Source organism: Medicago truncatula, chromosome 2, assembly GCF_003473485.1.
Source record: "Medicago truncatula cultivar Jemalong A17 chromosome 2, MtrunA17r5.0-ANR, whole genome shotgun sequence".
Lineage (NCBI taxonomy): Eukaryota > Viridiplantae > Streptophyta > Magnoliopsida > Fabales > Fabaceae > Medicago > Medicago truncatula.
The window spans coordinates 12903195-12919735 of record NC_053043.1 but is presented as its reverse complement, the minus strand read 5'-3'; the positions used below and the strand labels follow the sequence as shown (position 1 = coordinate 12919735).

The window sequence follows — 16541 nt, the reverse complement described above, 5'->3', positions numbered from 1 at the left end:
TTGTACGAAAATGTTTACAATTTATTTTTGTTCTAGGCATTATTTAAACATATTAAAAATATTATTTATAAAAATAAATTTATAGGAGTATTTTATAGTACTTTTTGAAAAAAATATATATATAATTTTTAATACGGGCCGACTCGTTAAGCCCGCGGCCCGTGTAGGGTCGGGCTCGGGTAATATATTTCAAGCCCGTTTTTCAACGGGGCTTTTTGACCCGGCCCGATAAAGCCCGAAATTCGTTAGGGTCGGCCCTAAACGGGTCGGGCCACCCGTTTTGACATCTCTATCTATTGGTATTTCTACTCGAAAACAATTGACCTAATAATTTATATGATTATTCTTAAAAGAAAAATTTATATGAATTAAATTCATAACTAAATTTATGAACTTCATTGCTATTAATATATTGCTACTATAACGCTGTAGGCCCGTTGTCGTTGATGATTCAGTAAAATATAACAACGTAATTCGTCCATCTTGTCTTGATTAAAATTAATGTCGTTGTATCCAGAAGTTCTAACTCAACTGGTAAAATACCAAAATTGTTAGGCTGGATGTCATGATCAGGGTTCGAACCCTGGTACCTCCTCTTGTGTGTGTGTGAGTTTATCATGGTTTTGCCATTTCGTCTATCTACAAAAAGAAAATAATGTCGTTGTTGTACCCAAAAAAAAAAAAAAATAGCCGTTGTTTCCGTGAGTTTAACTCAATTGATAGAGACATTGTATATTTTATATGTAGAAGTTGAAATTTGAATCTTAGACACCCCATTTAGCCACCTTAAAAAGTGAATTTCTAGCCACTAGACTATTTGATAAAAAATGTTGATCCTTGTGTGCTTAACTCAGTTATTGTGACATTGCATAATATATGCAGGAGTCGGGGTTCGAATATCGAAAACCTCAGTTGTTCATTTGAATGTCGGCACTCTATTTATTCAATTTAAAAGATAAATTTTTAGTTAATAGACTACTTAAAAAAAATTAGTCATTGTTTATCCTTGTGAGCATAATCCAATTAGTAGCGACATTGCATGTTTATATGTAGGGTTCAGAGTTCTTACCTGATATTTTTCATATATTCACTTTAGAGAGTGAATTTCTAGTCACTATTATATTTAACCCCTAAAAAATTTGTCATCGTTTCAACCAAATTTTTTAGACGTTGACAGTTCATAAGTCCTAACTCAACTTGCAAAAATACTAAAATTGTTAGATCGGAATTTGTGAACAAGGTTCGATACTGACTCTATTTTTTTAAGAAAAAGTTTTTTTACAATAATTTCTTAATAAATGTTAAACATGATATTACAGCAAAAAAAAAAAAAAAAAAAAAAAAAAACCTAGCGACATCAATGTTCATGATCATGTTCCTTACTTAATGTTAATTTTTAATAGACTTTTCTATCATGGGCAAACTTTTACAGTATAAAACGTAAAAAATAGTAAGTTTATCGTGAAACTTATATGCTTTATATTAAATACATATAATTATTCCTTTCAATAAGAAAATTACCATTTTTAGTTGGATTAAATTGTATAGGATAAAAAAAACCTTTTTTTAAAAAATTAATATAAAAATGAAAACATAACAACAACAATAATAATACATATTTTTGAGGGGAGGGGGGCTCACAATCTAAGGTTAGTCTAGTCCCCTTGCATTCAAGAGATTTTTCACTTTAATCACACAAGATTATAATTTACTCAAAAACATAGCAAGAGACTTCCATGCCACACACAAAACGACTGCTATAATCAGAGATCATCAGATAAAAAAAATGTGTTTACAGTTGATATACAATCAAAGGTGTAAACATGTTCAAGTGCAAGTGACTTATGAACACTTAAGAAATTCTAAGATTGAAAACTTGTAAGAATTTTTCTAAGTGTTTTTGCACTAGAGAATTTGACATAATAATGATAGTTTAAAATGATAAAAGTCTTGTTGTTTTTCTTCAACTGCTTAGGTCTTTATATAGAAGAAAATAATATAACTACTGTTGTAGATTCCCAACTCATCAACTTCGTCCATGAGAAGTTTGATTAGAGTCGTTGAAACATTGCCTCTTACGGATAATGACATTGAATAGTAATTTGAAAATCCTTTGCTTCTAATAGAATGATCTGTTATATTCGTTTTGTCCTTAAATTTTCTTGTCTGTTTCTGCATGTAGTCAGAAGAAAACAAACATTATTCAAAGTCTAATAGTGACATTCCATCATAAGACAGCAAACCAGGTCAGAGTCTCCCATACTAGTGACGTCACTATCAGAGTCTGATTCCATCATAAACTTCCAAGCAAAAATGCTTCTTCAGATCAGAGATTCCATCCTCGTCGTTCAGCTCTCTGTATGAGTGCGGAGAGTTCTTCAGCATAAAGGATAAATAAATAAGGTGACAACGGACCTCCCAACCTCAAACCTCGACTTGGTATAATCGGTCCCACCATTTTATTATTAACAATGATAGAATATTCAACGGTTTTCACACACATCATGATTCAGCGAACCTATTGACTAGCAAACCCCATTTGTAACATCACTCTTTTAAGATAAAGACAGTTAATTCTATCATAAGCCTTGCTAATATCTAGTTTCAAATCAACATTCGTATCTCTAACTCTCTTACTTACTTTCATATGATGTAGCACTTCAATAGCGATCATGACATTATCGAGAATGGAACGCCCTGAAACAAAAGCTGGTTGATTTTCCGAAATGCTTTTATACATAATATATTTGAGTCTATTAATGAGTACCTTTGCTAGCAATTTATATAACACATTGCACAGGGTTATAGGTCTCCAATCCTTTATTGTTTTCTACTCATTCCTTTGGGTATTAAAGCAATATTTATGGAATTAAGCAACAACGGAAACTAATTATTATTAAGCCACGAACAACATTTCAAAAAAATATCAGAGCTACACACCGATCAAAAGTGTTGAAAAAAGTTTGAATTAAAGCCATCTAAACCAAAGCATTTATCTGGATGTATAGAAAACATAGCTTCCTTAAACTCATGAATCTGAAATGAACCAAAGACCTATAGCCTTGTGCTAACCGTAGTATGCTCAACATATAGTGATAGAAACATAGCCAATTGCCAAAAAAAAAAAAATGAAAAATCATAGACAATTAAACCCCAATATTAAAAGTAAATGCGACTTTATTTTACATTTTAATATAAATTAAATAAAAAAACTGTGGAAACTCTGAAACGAAGAAATTGGTTGTTGTAACCGTTTTATAAATGAATCCTGGCGCGGGAAATTCCAAATTGCGCTAACCGTTTCTTTCATTCTGATTACAGTGATAGAAAAGAACGAACGCGCCAAAGAAAAGAAATCTTTACACCGTCATTCTCATGGCTTACACCGTCACCGATCTAGGTCGTGGCAGATATGAAAACCTTCGCACTTACCATGTCTACATTCATGAAAGCCAAATCAACTTCGAAGTCACCGTTACCGCCACAGCTTCCGTCGTAACAAACTGGCTCCAAAGTATGCTCAATCATCATTTTCAATCCCTCCGCCACCTTCAATACCTTCGCCGCAACCGTAATCTCTGTAACCGTAATCTCATTGTCGGCCTTGGCGTTCAATGGACTCCCGGCAACCTTGATCCTCCCGCCGACACGCTACAGTTATGCATCAGTGGCAGCTGTCTTATCTTCCACCTCTCTCTCGCCGATATGATTCCGGTTAGTCTCTGCAACTTTCTCCGTCATCCTAAGAACACCTTCGTTGGATTCTGGAACGCTGCTGATCGTAGAAGGCTGGAGAGATTTGATCATCGCTTGCAAATGTGGAAAGATCCTCAGGATCTGAGGCATTACAGGTTCAATGGTGAAAATCTTTCACGTGAATCGATAAATGTAATTGTGAGGAATTGGCTTGATTTCGAAGTGGATCAGAGTGTACAAGTTGGAAGGAGCAATTGGAATGCAGAGAATCTTTATGAAGATCAAATTGCTTATGCGTCCATTGATGCTTATTGTGCTTTTAGTATCGGAATTCGCGTTCAAGCTTGGAGGTACCGTTAAGATTGATTTTACATTGTAAATTTCAATCAAGATTCAAGATTATAGTGTTAATGTCTACTGTTAAGATCGATTAATCATTCTTATGTTCTTAACTCATTTTAGAGATTATAGTGTTAATTTCACCTATAGAGGTAGAAATAGAATCATATAGTGTTTGATATTAGTCTTGTTGAGTATTGCACTTATTTTGTTTGACATGCTGAACTGAATGAATGTATTGTTGAAAATAAAATCAACACTCTGTTTTTTGTTTTGAAAGATGTAAACAAGTGAAATCAAGCATGCTCGAATGTGTGAGTTGTTGCGATCGTAGTATATGAAAGTATCGAAATCGAAATTATAAATGCATTTATAAGTATATCTTTTATGTGTAGTTTTTGTCATGGAACATGATAATCAATTTAGTCTTAAAATGTGTTTTACGTTGATCAATTTGATTCATACAATCACCTAATAAAAAATTAGTATGAACGCGTTTGCGATTTTGATACTTCTAAGAGTTATAATGATAAAAATTGTCTACATTCATGAACTAAAATAGTTGTTTGTTCAATATTTCTTTAAAGGGACATTTTATTTGCTTAATTTTTAGGTACATTTTATCTTTAAGAAAAATATTTTCAAGTTGGTTTTCTTTAAATGATACTGTCAAAAAATAAAGTTTGTTAATACAGTACTTAGAAGCCTTCTCCATTCTATCAGGATGGAGCTTTATGAGCTCATCACAGAAAAATTAAGTCCCAATATTTTCTGGTCAACTACCAAAACTAATTTTACACTTTAGTTGATTATTAGAATCTACTATTGGAATTCATGAGTAATTGACCCATATATACATTATGTAGAATAATAGTACTTAGTTTTAGTTTGACTAAGGTAAAGTTAATTAAATACAGTCTTTTATTCAAATCTGTTGGTTACTTTGAAGATTACTGATTGTTATTTTGAATGGGTTTATTACCTTGTGACATACATAAACCCCTTTGTACGTAGATTGATTAATCAATAATATTTCTAAAATATTCAATACATTCATCAACGTAGAAATATTGTTTTTTTTTTTTTTACTCAAACGTATAAATATTAGATAGATTGAATCATAAAAATGGTGACAAATATAAGAAACTATAAGGTGATATTTAGACAATCTTCGGACATGGAGGGACCGATTGCCTATATTTGAATGCACCTAATTCTGTCACTATTGGGATAAATACAACGAAATGATACGTGTCACTACAATCTAGTTGATTTTCTTTCTGTGACAATTAGGGTACCTATGATGGTGAGTAATTTACCCCAACCAATACACATTAGCCACATAAACACATTTTTAATTGGTATCCAAGAACTATCTTGACTCCACCAACAAATTACTCATTTTCATTGGTTGGTGGATAAATTACCCACCATTCTTCAAAGGTAATCAAGAAAAAATCTTTTCTTAAATAGAAGATGGTCTATTATCAATAAATGAAGTGAAAAATCATATCTATCTCATAATCAGAGATTTTTTTTCCACTAAGAGAATTAAATTACTAATGCGACATTCAACCAGGGATATTCAAAACCGAACCAAGCCAATAGAAAAACCGCAAATCGAATCAATCCAAATTGAAACCACAAAAAACTGCATTTGGTTCGGATATAACAGTTTCCATTGCATGATTTGGTTTGGTTTGGTTTGCGGTTTTCATTTTACCAACCGATCCAAACCAAACCACACCGCAACATAAGAAAAATGTTAATTAAACATATCTCACGTAGACCAATACTTATATATATTCAATGGAAACTGTTATAAAATGACATATATTTTCTCTTGTTCAGATTCTTCTTTGCTTTTCATTTTAAACATTAGTGAAAATAAAAAATGTTATTGTCTTGAAAAAACTGCACCAATCGATCAAACCCAAACCGCATTGATTTGGTTTGGTTCGGTTCGGATTGTATTTTAAAATTCAACCAAACCAAACCGCATGCATTTTTATCTTACGATTCATATGATTTTTAATCTCAAAACCGAACAAAACTGCACCGCAAACACCCCTACATTCAACATGGAGAGAAATGAAATGAGAGAGAAGACAAAGCAATATTCTTAGTTTAAACTCATTTATCTAATTCTCGTCAAAATAAAGAGAGCAATTGACCTATATATATACTTTATGTTGAATAATACTTAGTTTTAGTTTGACTAAGTCAAACTTAATTAGATGAGCAGTCATTTATTCAAGTCGGTTAATTAGGTAGAAGATTATTGATAGTTAGTTATTTTGAATGGGTTTATTTCCTTGTGATATAATTAAACCCCTTTGTACTTGGATTGATTATTCAATAATATTTCTAAAATATTCAGTACATTCATCAACGTAGAAATAATTGTTTTTTTACTCAAACGTATAGAATATTAGCTAGATTGAATCATAACAATGGTGACAAATATAAGAAACTAGAAGGTGATATTTAGACAATCTAGTTGATTTTCTTAAGTAGAAGATGGTCTATTATCTGTAAGTAATAAATGAAATGAAAAATCCTATCTATCTCATAATCAGAGAATTATTTTCACTAGAATTAAAAGCCTATATGAATATGAGAGTGAAATATATTGAGGATTCAAAGGTCTCGTTGGAGCAAGATTTGGTTGTTTTTGGATACCGTCAAACACATACAGTGAAATCGAACCGAATCGAACCAAAAATAACCGAATTATTATAATGGTTCACGAACCGAACCGTTAATTTATTAACAGCTCTTGAACTATAATCAAACCATCTTAAACCGAAACGAACCGTTTGAACCGAACCGAACCACTTGAACCATAATTTATGTGTTATACAAAGGCTTGTTAATATTTTTAATAAATCAGAACTAAAAATTATATCTAATAGTGGTGTTTATTTTTTGGATTTCACTTGTGAGAGAGTCTTGATTGAACCCTCTCTCTAAAAGTCACATTGTGAAAAAAACTAGCGGAAATTAAACGATTACCTTTTGCTTATTAAAAATAATGGCTTTCTTTTAGGAAAAAATAATGATTTTTTTTTTAACAAGGGAAAAATAATGACTTATAATAAATTCCAAATAAAATCAAATGCATTTTTTCTTTCAAAAAAATCAAATGCATATCTGTATTTTTTTTTTACTCAATATATTATTTCTAAAAACATGATAGAAACTTAAAACTCACTTATTATTAAAAAAATAACTAAATAAAAGGTAAGAACTCTTAAACTTTCATAAGAAGCTTCCCTACGACTAGGGATGAGAATAGGTCAGAACGGTCTACAAAGACCTACAACCTGATCTGTGTTTTGATCTGACTTGTTTATTAAAAAGATCAACCTTAGGCTTCTTCAAAAAAAAAAATATCAACCCACATTTTTAAAAAACCTATTAAGTAAGTTAGGCTTATACTATTAAAAGAAAAAAATACAAAAGCATGAGACGATGATTGTTTATGCATATCTATTAAAACTTTTTTTTTATTTATATTAAATTTCAAAATTAAATTTACTCTATCTGTTATAAACAAAAAAAGCACATCAAATTATGGAAAGATTCAAGGTTTAAAAGAGTTGCTGAATATAAATATTGATCTATTGAAACAATTTGCAATAGACCCACACCCAAATTTGACATCTGAGAGGACACGCTCAGCCTGACGTTAACCGAGCATGGACCAAACCCACACGTATCTGAACATCCAGCACAAACCACAAACGACGACGTCGAGAAACGAACACATGTGAGGCGGTTGAAAGCCAGTACACATCAACCAATACACAACACATCCACACAAAAAGTCACACACAACATACCCAAAACAGCACCGCTGCAACACAAAACACCATTCAAAACCAACATAAAACACCATCAGACCCAAACCTGCAAACTGACCCATAACTTTGGCTCAAGCACCTTCAACCACCATTGAAACGTGAGAGGTCAAGCCCATCAAAGATTTGTGATAAGTCAGAGAAACAATGATAGTACTTCTGTAAAAAAAATATATAATAGGGTTTTTTCTAAGGTTTAAATATACTTTATTTTTGTCAAGAAGTTGAAGCTTAGTGACTAGAAATTCACCTTTCAAATGTGAATAAGTGGAGTGTTTGATGTTCGAACTCCGACCCCTCTATATATTATGCAATGTCCCTACAAACTAGGCTCACCGAAACATGTATAAATATTCTTTATTGTGCATCATAATTTTTATTAAGCATCACATGCGCATTTTTTCTGCTAAAGACTAAGGCCGGTCCAATAATATTCAAAAGTAAGTGATGCCTAAAACAAATTTTGATACATGAGCCCCCTTTTTCTTTTTGAGCAAAATGAGACCCTTTTTTTTATCTAAATATGACGCCTTTTTAAAATTTAAAGAAAAATTATTTTGTTCGTAGGCTTAAAACGAGAGCTTTAGTGGTTTTATCCTTGGACCGACCCTGCTAAAGACACGTGTATTTTTTCATATATTTATATTGTGACAAAAAAAAAAAAAAAAACTCTAATAGTACTCTTATAAATTATAATTGTCACAAGAGGGAGTTGAAAATTAGAATTGCCCAAAAAAAGTAGCATTGACTCATCTTAGACCACATCTCTTGAGGGGACGAGCGACCAAAATGCAAAGCGTCAAAATATATATCCTAAAATGGTACAAATTCAAACCATTAATTTATTTCATTGCCCTAACAAAGTCTTTATATAATCCATCCCTACTATCCTCTTATCATTTGTGTTCTTCAATCAATTAAGAGAAGCATAATCACTCTTATTGTTAAAATTAAAACAAAATGAAGATTTCAAGTTTATCAATTATCATTCTCTTAACCATTTCATCCATTTTCTTCATACCACTAATCCAATGCCATCAACCACCAAAGCTAGACTTAATTAAAGCTATATGTCGAAAAACACCTCATTACCATCTTTGCGTTATAACATTAAAATCAAATTTATATGCAGTAAAGTATATTGCATCAAATACTGACATCTCTGGATTTGTTCGTGTAACACTCAAGGTTGTCGCGACAAGAGCACCGGTCATATTACATCAACTTCAAACTGTTCAAGCGCAAACCAAGGACATACAACTGAAAGCTGCTTTGGATAATTGCATTGCTTCATACACCAAGATATCAAAAGAACTTGTGCCACAAGCTCAGAAATGTGTAGACAAAAGTGATTATAATGGTGTCAAACAAAGTGCAACCACTGCTGGAAATTTGGCTGATACTTGTGGGAAGAAATGCAATGGCACCACTAGTTCAGCTGTTCTTTCGCAACTTGGGGATAGTAATCAATATGTGAAAAATATGTGTGCAATTACAGTCTCCATTGCTACCCAATTTCCTCAATCAACTCACCAAATTTTACCATAAATTTTTTAGTACTAATTGTGGTATTGTCTTTTTTTTTTTGTGTTAAAAAACAACAACAAAAAAATAAGACAAATCCAAAATCCTTTCCAAAAAAAAAAAGAAGACAAACCCAAAATTTTGGATTTGTCTTATTTTGTGTATATATAGTATTGATATATATGTCTTTTATGGCTGTCATGATTTTTTTTCTTATGTTGATCATTGTCCATAATTTATACATTAGTTATGCTTTAATATGGCCAGTCAAAAGCTGCGAGCTTCTTGTATTGAATAGTTTTTTTTTTTTTAGCTAGGCAATTGTAAATGCAATTTTTTATTTTTTATTTTTATAAATTGTGAATGCAGTTAATAAAGTTGATTATCATCATATTATATTATGTGATGTGAAGTGGTAACTAGGTTTATTTTTTCATCTAATTGTTGAATATCCTTCCGTCTCTTTCTTGTAACCCTAGTTTATTCATCCTCATCATTTTAGAGGGCCTCTTTTTTGTTTTTTTAAGAATGTATATTTTTTTTATTAAAATCAGTAGTTTCAACGTAGATCTAATATTTTGTTTGTATTAAACGTGATTTTGTCGTCTATAAAGGCATAGTCGTTTTATTCGTCGTTTTTTTATGTATGAAAACAAGTATGTTAATTAAAAATACATTTACGCCGTTAAAACACGAGTAAGATGATTAGTTGAAAAAGATGGATTGTTCTTCCATATCCTATGATACTATATATATGATATTTAGCTACTACATATTGATAATAGCATTTGTTAATAATTTAACCTGAATCAATACCTAACTAAAGTGATCTAACAATAGGGATCAAACAATGCTATATATGTAAACAAATTATAAATAGTTAAGCATGTCATACAATTATTGATTTACCAAATTATTACTCCACATATATTTTGCACAAGAAACACAAGAATGATAAATTTATCACTAGCATTTGTTCATAATTTAATATGCTTGTATACATGCACTCATATTGCCGAATACAAAGTATCATATTATTTTTTTATAAAAATTTAACAAATATTCATCAGTTTAGCATTTGACATAATACTACAAGAGTAGGAGACAAGCAGTGGGTGAAATAGCACAATACAAAAACGTTCGTCGATTTCTTGCCATTGATTTTCGTAAAAAATAGCATTTTCCTTGATAATAATAACTATATAGTGGTTCCAATTTATGATATATATACAAGCCCCACGCCATGGCAGGACAGGGCACCCAAACAATTACCCTCAAAACCCAACATCAACAGCATTGCAAAATAGAAGCAACAGTGAAATATACAAACAGAAAAAACATCCAAAATAGACAAAAACAACACAAAATATATGATAATGGAAAGAGAAACATGAAGAAAAAAAAATATACAGGTTCAATTATGAATGAATCATAAAGATAATAAAATTGCTAACCTTCACAACTTAGATGATCTGCATTAAAAAATAAAAGAGTGAACTCACTTGTTTAGAGAATAGAGAGAAGAATAACGAATAAGCTGTGAAAAAAGGAAGACTAGCCTTTGTGTATATATAGCAAAACAAGGATATGATTGGAATTTTAGTTTGTTTTAAACATATCTTTTTTTTGTTAATCTATAAAAAAAAAATTATAAAAAAAAAATGCTCATAACAACTTCTCAAGCTATTTTTAGATTATTTCCAAATTCTGATTTTTTTTTTTAAAAAAAATTTGTAACAAACAGATACAATATTAAAAAAATGATTATTTTGTTAAAAAAGTGATTATGTTTATTAAAAAAAAAAAAAAAAACTTAAACAAACGGACCATTATTTAATCCTTCCAACAATACGTGTGTATAATCACAATCCACATAACACAGTCATCAAAACCCTAATCCTAGACCAACAACACATAACCCCAATCTCTCTCTCTCTCTCTCTGACGATGGATCAATCGATCATGGAATACAGAACCTTGGAAATCAAGATGATATCCGCAAAAGATGTCAAAGATGTTACTCCTTTTTTCCAAAAGTTAAAGGTATTCGCTTACGTTTCAATCAAAGGCGACCCACTCAACCCACAAACTGAAGTCACCGACGCTGACGGTTACAACAAAAGAAACCCCGAATGGAACAGCTCCCTCAAATTCACCTTCAAGGAATCTCTCGCTAACCAGGATCGTCTTTTTCTCAAAATTCATCTAGGTGCAAAGCTTAACTTCCCCAATAAGCTCATTGGCACCGTCAATATCCCTCTCAAGGAACTTTTTGATAACCCTGCCGGCCACCAACTCAGTTATCAGGTTAGGAAAATAAACTCAGAGAAATCCAGAGGGACCTTGAACCTCTCCTACAAACTCGGTGATCGCCCGCCACCACCGAAAACAATGAAGGAACCAGTGAAGGCGCCCGGTGAAGTTTTTACAAATGGCGCGTGGAAGCTTACTCATATTATGGTGGTGGTTCTGATTATGATTAATTTATACACTCTTTTCTTTTGTAGTTTATCGATTATGATTATGCTATTGTAGTCGATGCGTCCTCAATTCTATTTTTATTGCAGTAAGATGGTTTAATTGCATTTGTGAAAACTCACTTTGGATGTTTCGATGGTATTGATTTGAGTTTTGAGAGTGTGCCAAAGTCGGTCTCATCTTTGCAGGGACCAAAAATATAAAATTGGTTCCGTTATAATGTGCCACGTATGCAAATCATCACAAAAGTAGGGTCAGGGACTATTTTCAAAAACAAAATATTTTGCAGAGACCAAAAACAAAATTTTCTTTTTACAGGGACTAAAACCAAAATGAGGCATATTTGCAGGGACTAAAATCATATTTTAGCCATTCTATTAAGATGGTTTAATTGCATTTGCGAAAACTCAATTTGGTTGTTCCGATAATGGTATTGACTTGAGTTTTGTAGTACAATTTTAGTTGCATAGTGTAATTTATAATGACAAAAACTACATAGAGAAGAGGCAAAGGTTATATATGCCTTTATTATTGGGTATTGATTTTTTTTTTTAATTGAACCTCAAATTATCGATCAAGTTATGCATGAAAAGCAATAGTATGGATAGATAGGGCATGTAATTAGAAACTGATGATTATGGAAGTTCAATTAGCTATATCAAAACTTAGACAATGTTTTCCTTTCATTTCGCAAAAGATTCAAATGATCATTCATCAGTGGATTATTTTTGGAGGTAAAATCCACGAGTAAATTTTGATTTGCAATGTAATAAACAAATTTCCCAAGCAAAACTTAATGGGTTTTGGAACAAGAGGTAGACTTGGACTTTTTTTGCTTGAGAATTGGTTTCATGGGTGTTTGGATTTTTCAATCATGTTTGTTCTAGATGGATTTCTCTCGCAAAGAGCCCTGTTATATATCTTGGAGGAATCATACGAACTCACTTAAAATTAAGGACCAGAAACTATTAAAAGGGTAACATTTAGAAGGACTAATAATTTATTTAACCCAATTAAAAAAAACCATTTTCATTTGTCGTTTGTTAGGCCAGCCATTTTTGCATAAACAAGCTTCAGAGAGGTGACAATCCACCACTTGCATGTGTGTGCATATATATCTGTGTCTGTGGGAATAAACCAATTCATTGCACCGCTGATACCAATACGGCAATACTAATACTAGTACTCTTTAATTTGCATCTTCTCGCTTGGATCTCCATAGCCATCTGATGAGATTCCCACAACTAACAACTTGTTCTAAGAAAAAATATTATACAATTTGGAAAAAATAGCTTGAAGATAAAAAAAAATAAAAAATCTAACATCAGGGTCTTATGTATATACTATTTTTCGATATTTATATTGTTTCTCTCTCATTGGTTTTGGCACAATAACTTTTGAGTTGCATGTTATACGATGTCGAATATGGTATTCGAATTTAAATTAGGGTGGAAAAAGAGATGGATTTGGATCTAGAATCGGTTTTATTTTTTTTTGTTACAATCTAGAATCGATTTTGAAACAATAAAATTTGAGTTGTATGTTATATGATCTGGAATACAATGTTCGAATATAAATTAGGGTGGAAAAATGGACGGATTTGGATCTAGATGACAATTGATAGATAAAAACAATCCAATAATTCATATATGAAATTTGTGTGTCTAAATTAGGGTGGAAAATTGATGGATTCGGATGACAATTGATAGATCAAAACAATCACATTATCAATTAGAAGTTATATAAAACAAATATCAATTAAATTCAATATTGGGGAGGAAGCATGCCTTTTCGAGGAAGATAATGGGTCCAAATTGTCTCAGTTATGAGATATACCTGGGGACCCGGAAGCTTGTAACGATGTTGATACTTTGGTCGAGAAATTAGTCGATGAGTTAGCGGTGGAGGAGCCTAAAGGTTCGCTCATTGAGGGAGCCAAGGACCAAGCTATTCATGTTTCCGAAATTGTGGCATCATTGGCTAGGCCTGCTAGTGGGGTGCAATTGACAGTAAAGGTAGATGGCACTATGTTATTAGCGCAAAAGACATGTTCTACACTGAAGGAAGTTCAGTTAGTGGAGGGCCATGCTACTCATATGAATGACTCGCCGCCAGTTGTTGTAGAGAGTAGGTGTCAGGCTGATGTTGGACGAGTGGAGACTTTGAAAGAAAAGGTGATCAAGCCGATTAATATGCCACTCCGTAAATGTATGAGTTCTTGTCATCCAGAGGCAGGTTGGTCGATGGTGTCTGGTCCATGGAGTTTAGAATGGTTATCTAATCAACATCATGGGGATGCGGGTGTTATCTCTTCATCAAAGAAAATGAAGAAGAGTGTGGAAAGGTGCGAGGATGGTCATAATTATGAAGTAGAATTACCTAAGCGCAAGAAAGTGGGTGTGTGGTGTGGTGGGATTTCACGTTTTCCCGCTAAGTTTACGCTAATTTTTATTTTTTTAGTAGTACAGAGAACCAGCACCTTAGCCAAAGAGGCAACCACAAAGATGCAAAACTAAAATTTGACATCTGAGAACACACGCCCAGCCTGACGTTAACCGAGCATGGACCAAACCCACACGAATCTGAACATACGACACAAACCACAAACGACGACGTTGGGAAACGAACATCGATGAGGCGGTTGAAAGCCATGCACTAAGCCCTACACGAAGTACACATCAACCAATACACAACACAACCATACAAAAAGTCACACACAACATACTGAAAACAGCACCGCCAATTAGCCGCACACAAAGCACCATACAATACCAACACAAAACACCATCGGACCCAGACCTGCAAACTGAGCTATAACTTTGGGTCAAGTACCTTCATCCACCATCCAAACGTGAGAGCACAAGCCTGTCAAAGATTTTTGATAAGTTGGAGAAACAATGATAATACTTCTTTTTTTTTTAAATATATATATATATATATATATATATATATATATATATATATATATATATATATATATATATATATAATAGGTTTTTTTTTCTAAGGTTCATTTTTTTTTTGTCAAGTAGCCTAGTGGTTAGAAATTCACCTTTTAACTATGAATAAGTGGGGTTTTTGATGTTCGAACTCCGACCCCTTCAGATATTATGCAATATCCCTACCAACTATGCTCACAGAAACATGTATAAATAAACTTTATTGTGCAACATAATTTTTATTAAGCATCTCATGCACATTTTTTCTGCTAAAGACAAGGTCGGTCCAATAATATTCAAAAGTAAGTGATGTCTAAAACAAATTTTGATATATGAGCCCCCTTTTTCTTTTTCAGCAAAATGAGACCCTTTTTATCTAAATATGACGCCTTTTTAAAATTTAAAGAAAAATTATTTTGTTCGTAGGTTTTAAATGAGGGTTTTAGTCGTTTTATCCTTGGACCGACCCTGCTAAAGACACGTGTATTTTTTCATTTAAATTTTTCATTTAATTACTTCACATATATTTATATTGTGACAAAGAAAAACTCTAATAGTACTCTTATAAATTATAATTGTCCCAAGAGGGAGTTGAAAATTAGAATTGCCTAAAAATGGTAGCATTGACTCATCTTAGACCACAGCTCTTGATGGGACGAGCGACCAAAATGCAAAGCGTCAAAATATATATCCTAAAATGGTACAAATTCAAACCATTAATTTATTTCATTGCCCTAACAAAGTCTTTATTATATAATCCATCCCTACTATCCTCTTATCATTTGTGTTCTTCAATCAATTAAGAGAAGCATAATCACTCTTATTGTTAAAATTAAAACAAAATGAAGATTTCAAGTTTTTCAATTATCATTCTCTTAACCATTTCATCCATTTTCTTCATACCACCAATTCAATGCCATCAACCACCAAAGCTAGACTTGATTAAAGCTATATGTCGAAAAACACCTCATTACCATCTTTGCGTTATAACATTAAAATCAAATTTATATGCAGTAAAGTATATTGCATCAAATACTGACATCTCTGGATTTGTTCGTGTAACACTCAAGGTTGTCGCGACAAGAGCACCGGTCATATTACATCAACTTCAAACTGTTCAAGTGCAAACCAAGGACATACAACTGAAAGCTGCTTTGGATAATTGCATTGCTTCATACACCAAGATATCAAAAGAACTTGTGCCACAAGCTCAGAAATGTGTAGACAAAAGTGATTATAATGGTGTCAAACAAAGTGCAACCACTGCTGGAAATTTGGCTGATACTTGTGGGAAGAAATGCAATGGCACCACTAGTTCAGCTGTTCTTTCGCAACTTGGGGATAGTAATCAATATGTGAAAAATATGTGTGCAATTACAGTCTCCATTGCTAACCAATTTTCTCAATCAAATCGTCAAACTTTAACATAAATTTTTTAGGGGTCATGCTAACATGTGCAGGGGCCACATGTTTAGGATCCCACAAATATTAAGTATTTATTGAGAAAAAATATTTTTTGAAATTTTTGAAAAATAAATTGGTACATTTCCAATACATAAGTTTTATCTTTGATATACTAACATATGTCATAAGGGCACATGTTAGTATTTCTTAAAAATTTTAGTATACTAGTTTTGGGTTTGTCTTTTTTTTTTTTTTTGAAAGGATTTTAGATTTGTCTCATTGTGTATATATATATATA

The 16541-nt window shown here is 32.3% G+C and overlaps 3 protein-coding genes across 3 annotated transcripts; all 3 read left to right on the top strand.

Moving 5' to 3' along the window:
• Positions 1-3375: 3375 nt before the first annotated feature.
• On the top strand, positions 3376-4056 carry LOC112419343 (uncharacterized). Its single transcript, XM_024776936.1, has one exon. The coding sequence runs from the start codon at positions 3376-3378 to the stop codon at positions 4054-4056; it is 681 nt and encodes a 226-aa protein (XP_024632704.1).
• Positions 4057-8858: 4802 nt separating this feature from the next.
• Positions 8859-9446, top strand: LOC11412478 (uncharacterized). The gene has a single exon (XM_003594661.1). The coding sequence runs from the start codon at positions 8859-8861 to the stop codon at positions 9444-9446; it is 588 nt and encodes a 195-aa protein (XP_003594709.1).
• A 1874-nt stretch (positions 9447-11320) lies between these two features.
• LOC120578029 (protein SRC2) lies at positions 11321-11975 on the top strand. The gene has a single exon (XM_039830106.1). It carries the CDS (start codon positions 11370-11372, stop codon positions 11955-11957), a length of 588 nt encoding a protein of 195 aa, XP_039686040.1. The 5' UTR covers positions 11321-11369; the 3' UTR covers positions 11958-11975.
• The last annotated feature ends 4566 nt before the right edge of the window (positions 11976-16541 follow it).

Coding starts and splice junctions, on each gene's coding strand:
- LOC112419343 (XM_024776936.1), top strand. CDS start 3,376: ATGGCTTACACCGTCACCGATCTAGGTCGTGGCAGATATGAAAACCTT.
- LOC11412478 (XM_003594661.1), top strand. CDS start 8,859: ATGAAGATTTCAAGTTTATCAATTATCATTCTCTTAACCATTTCATCC.
- LOC120578029 (XM_039830106.1), top strand. CDS start 11,370: ATGGATCAATCGATCATGGAATACAGAACCTTGGAAATCAAGATGATA.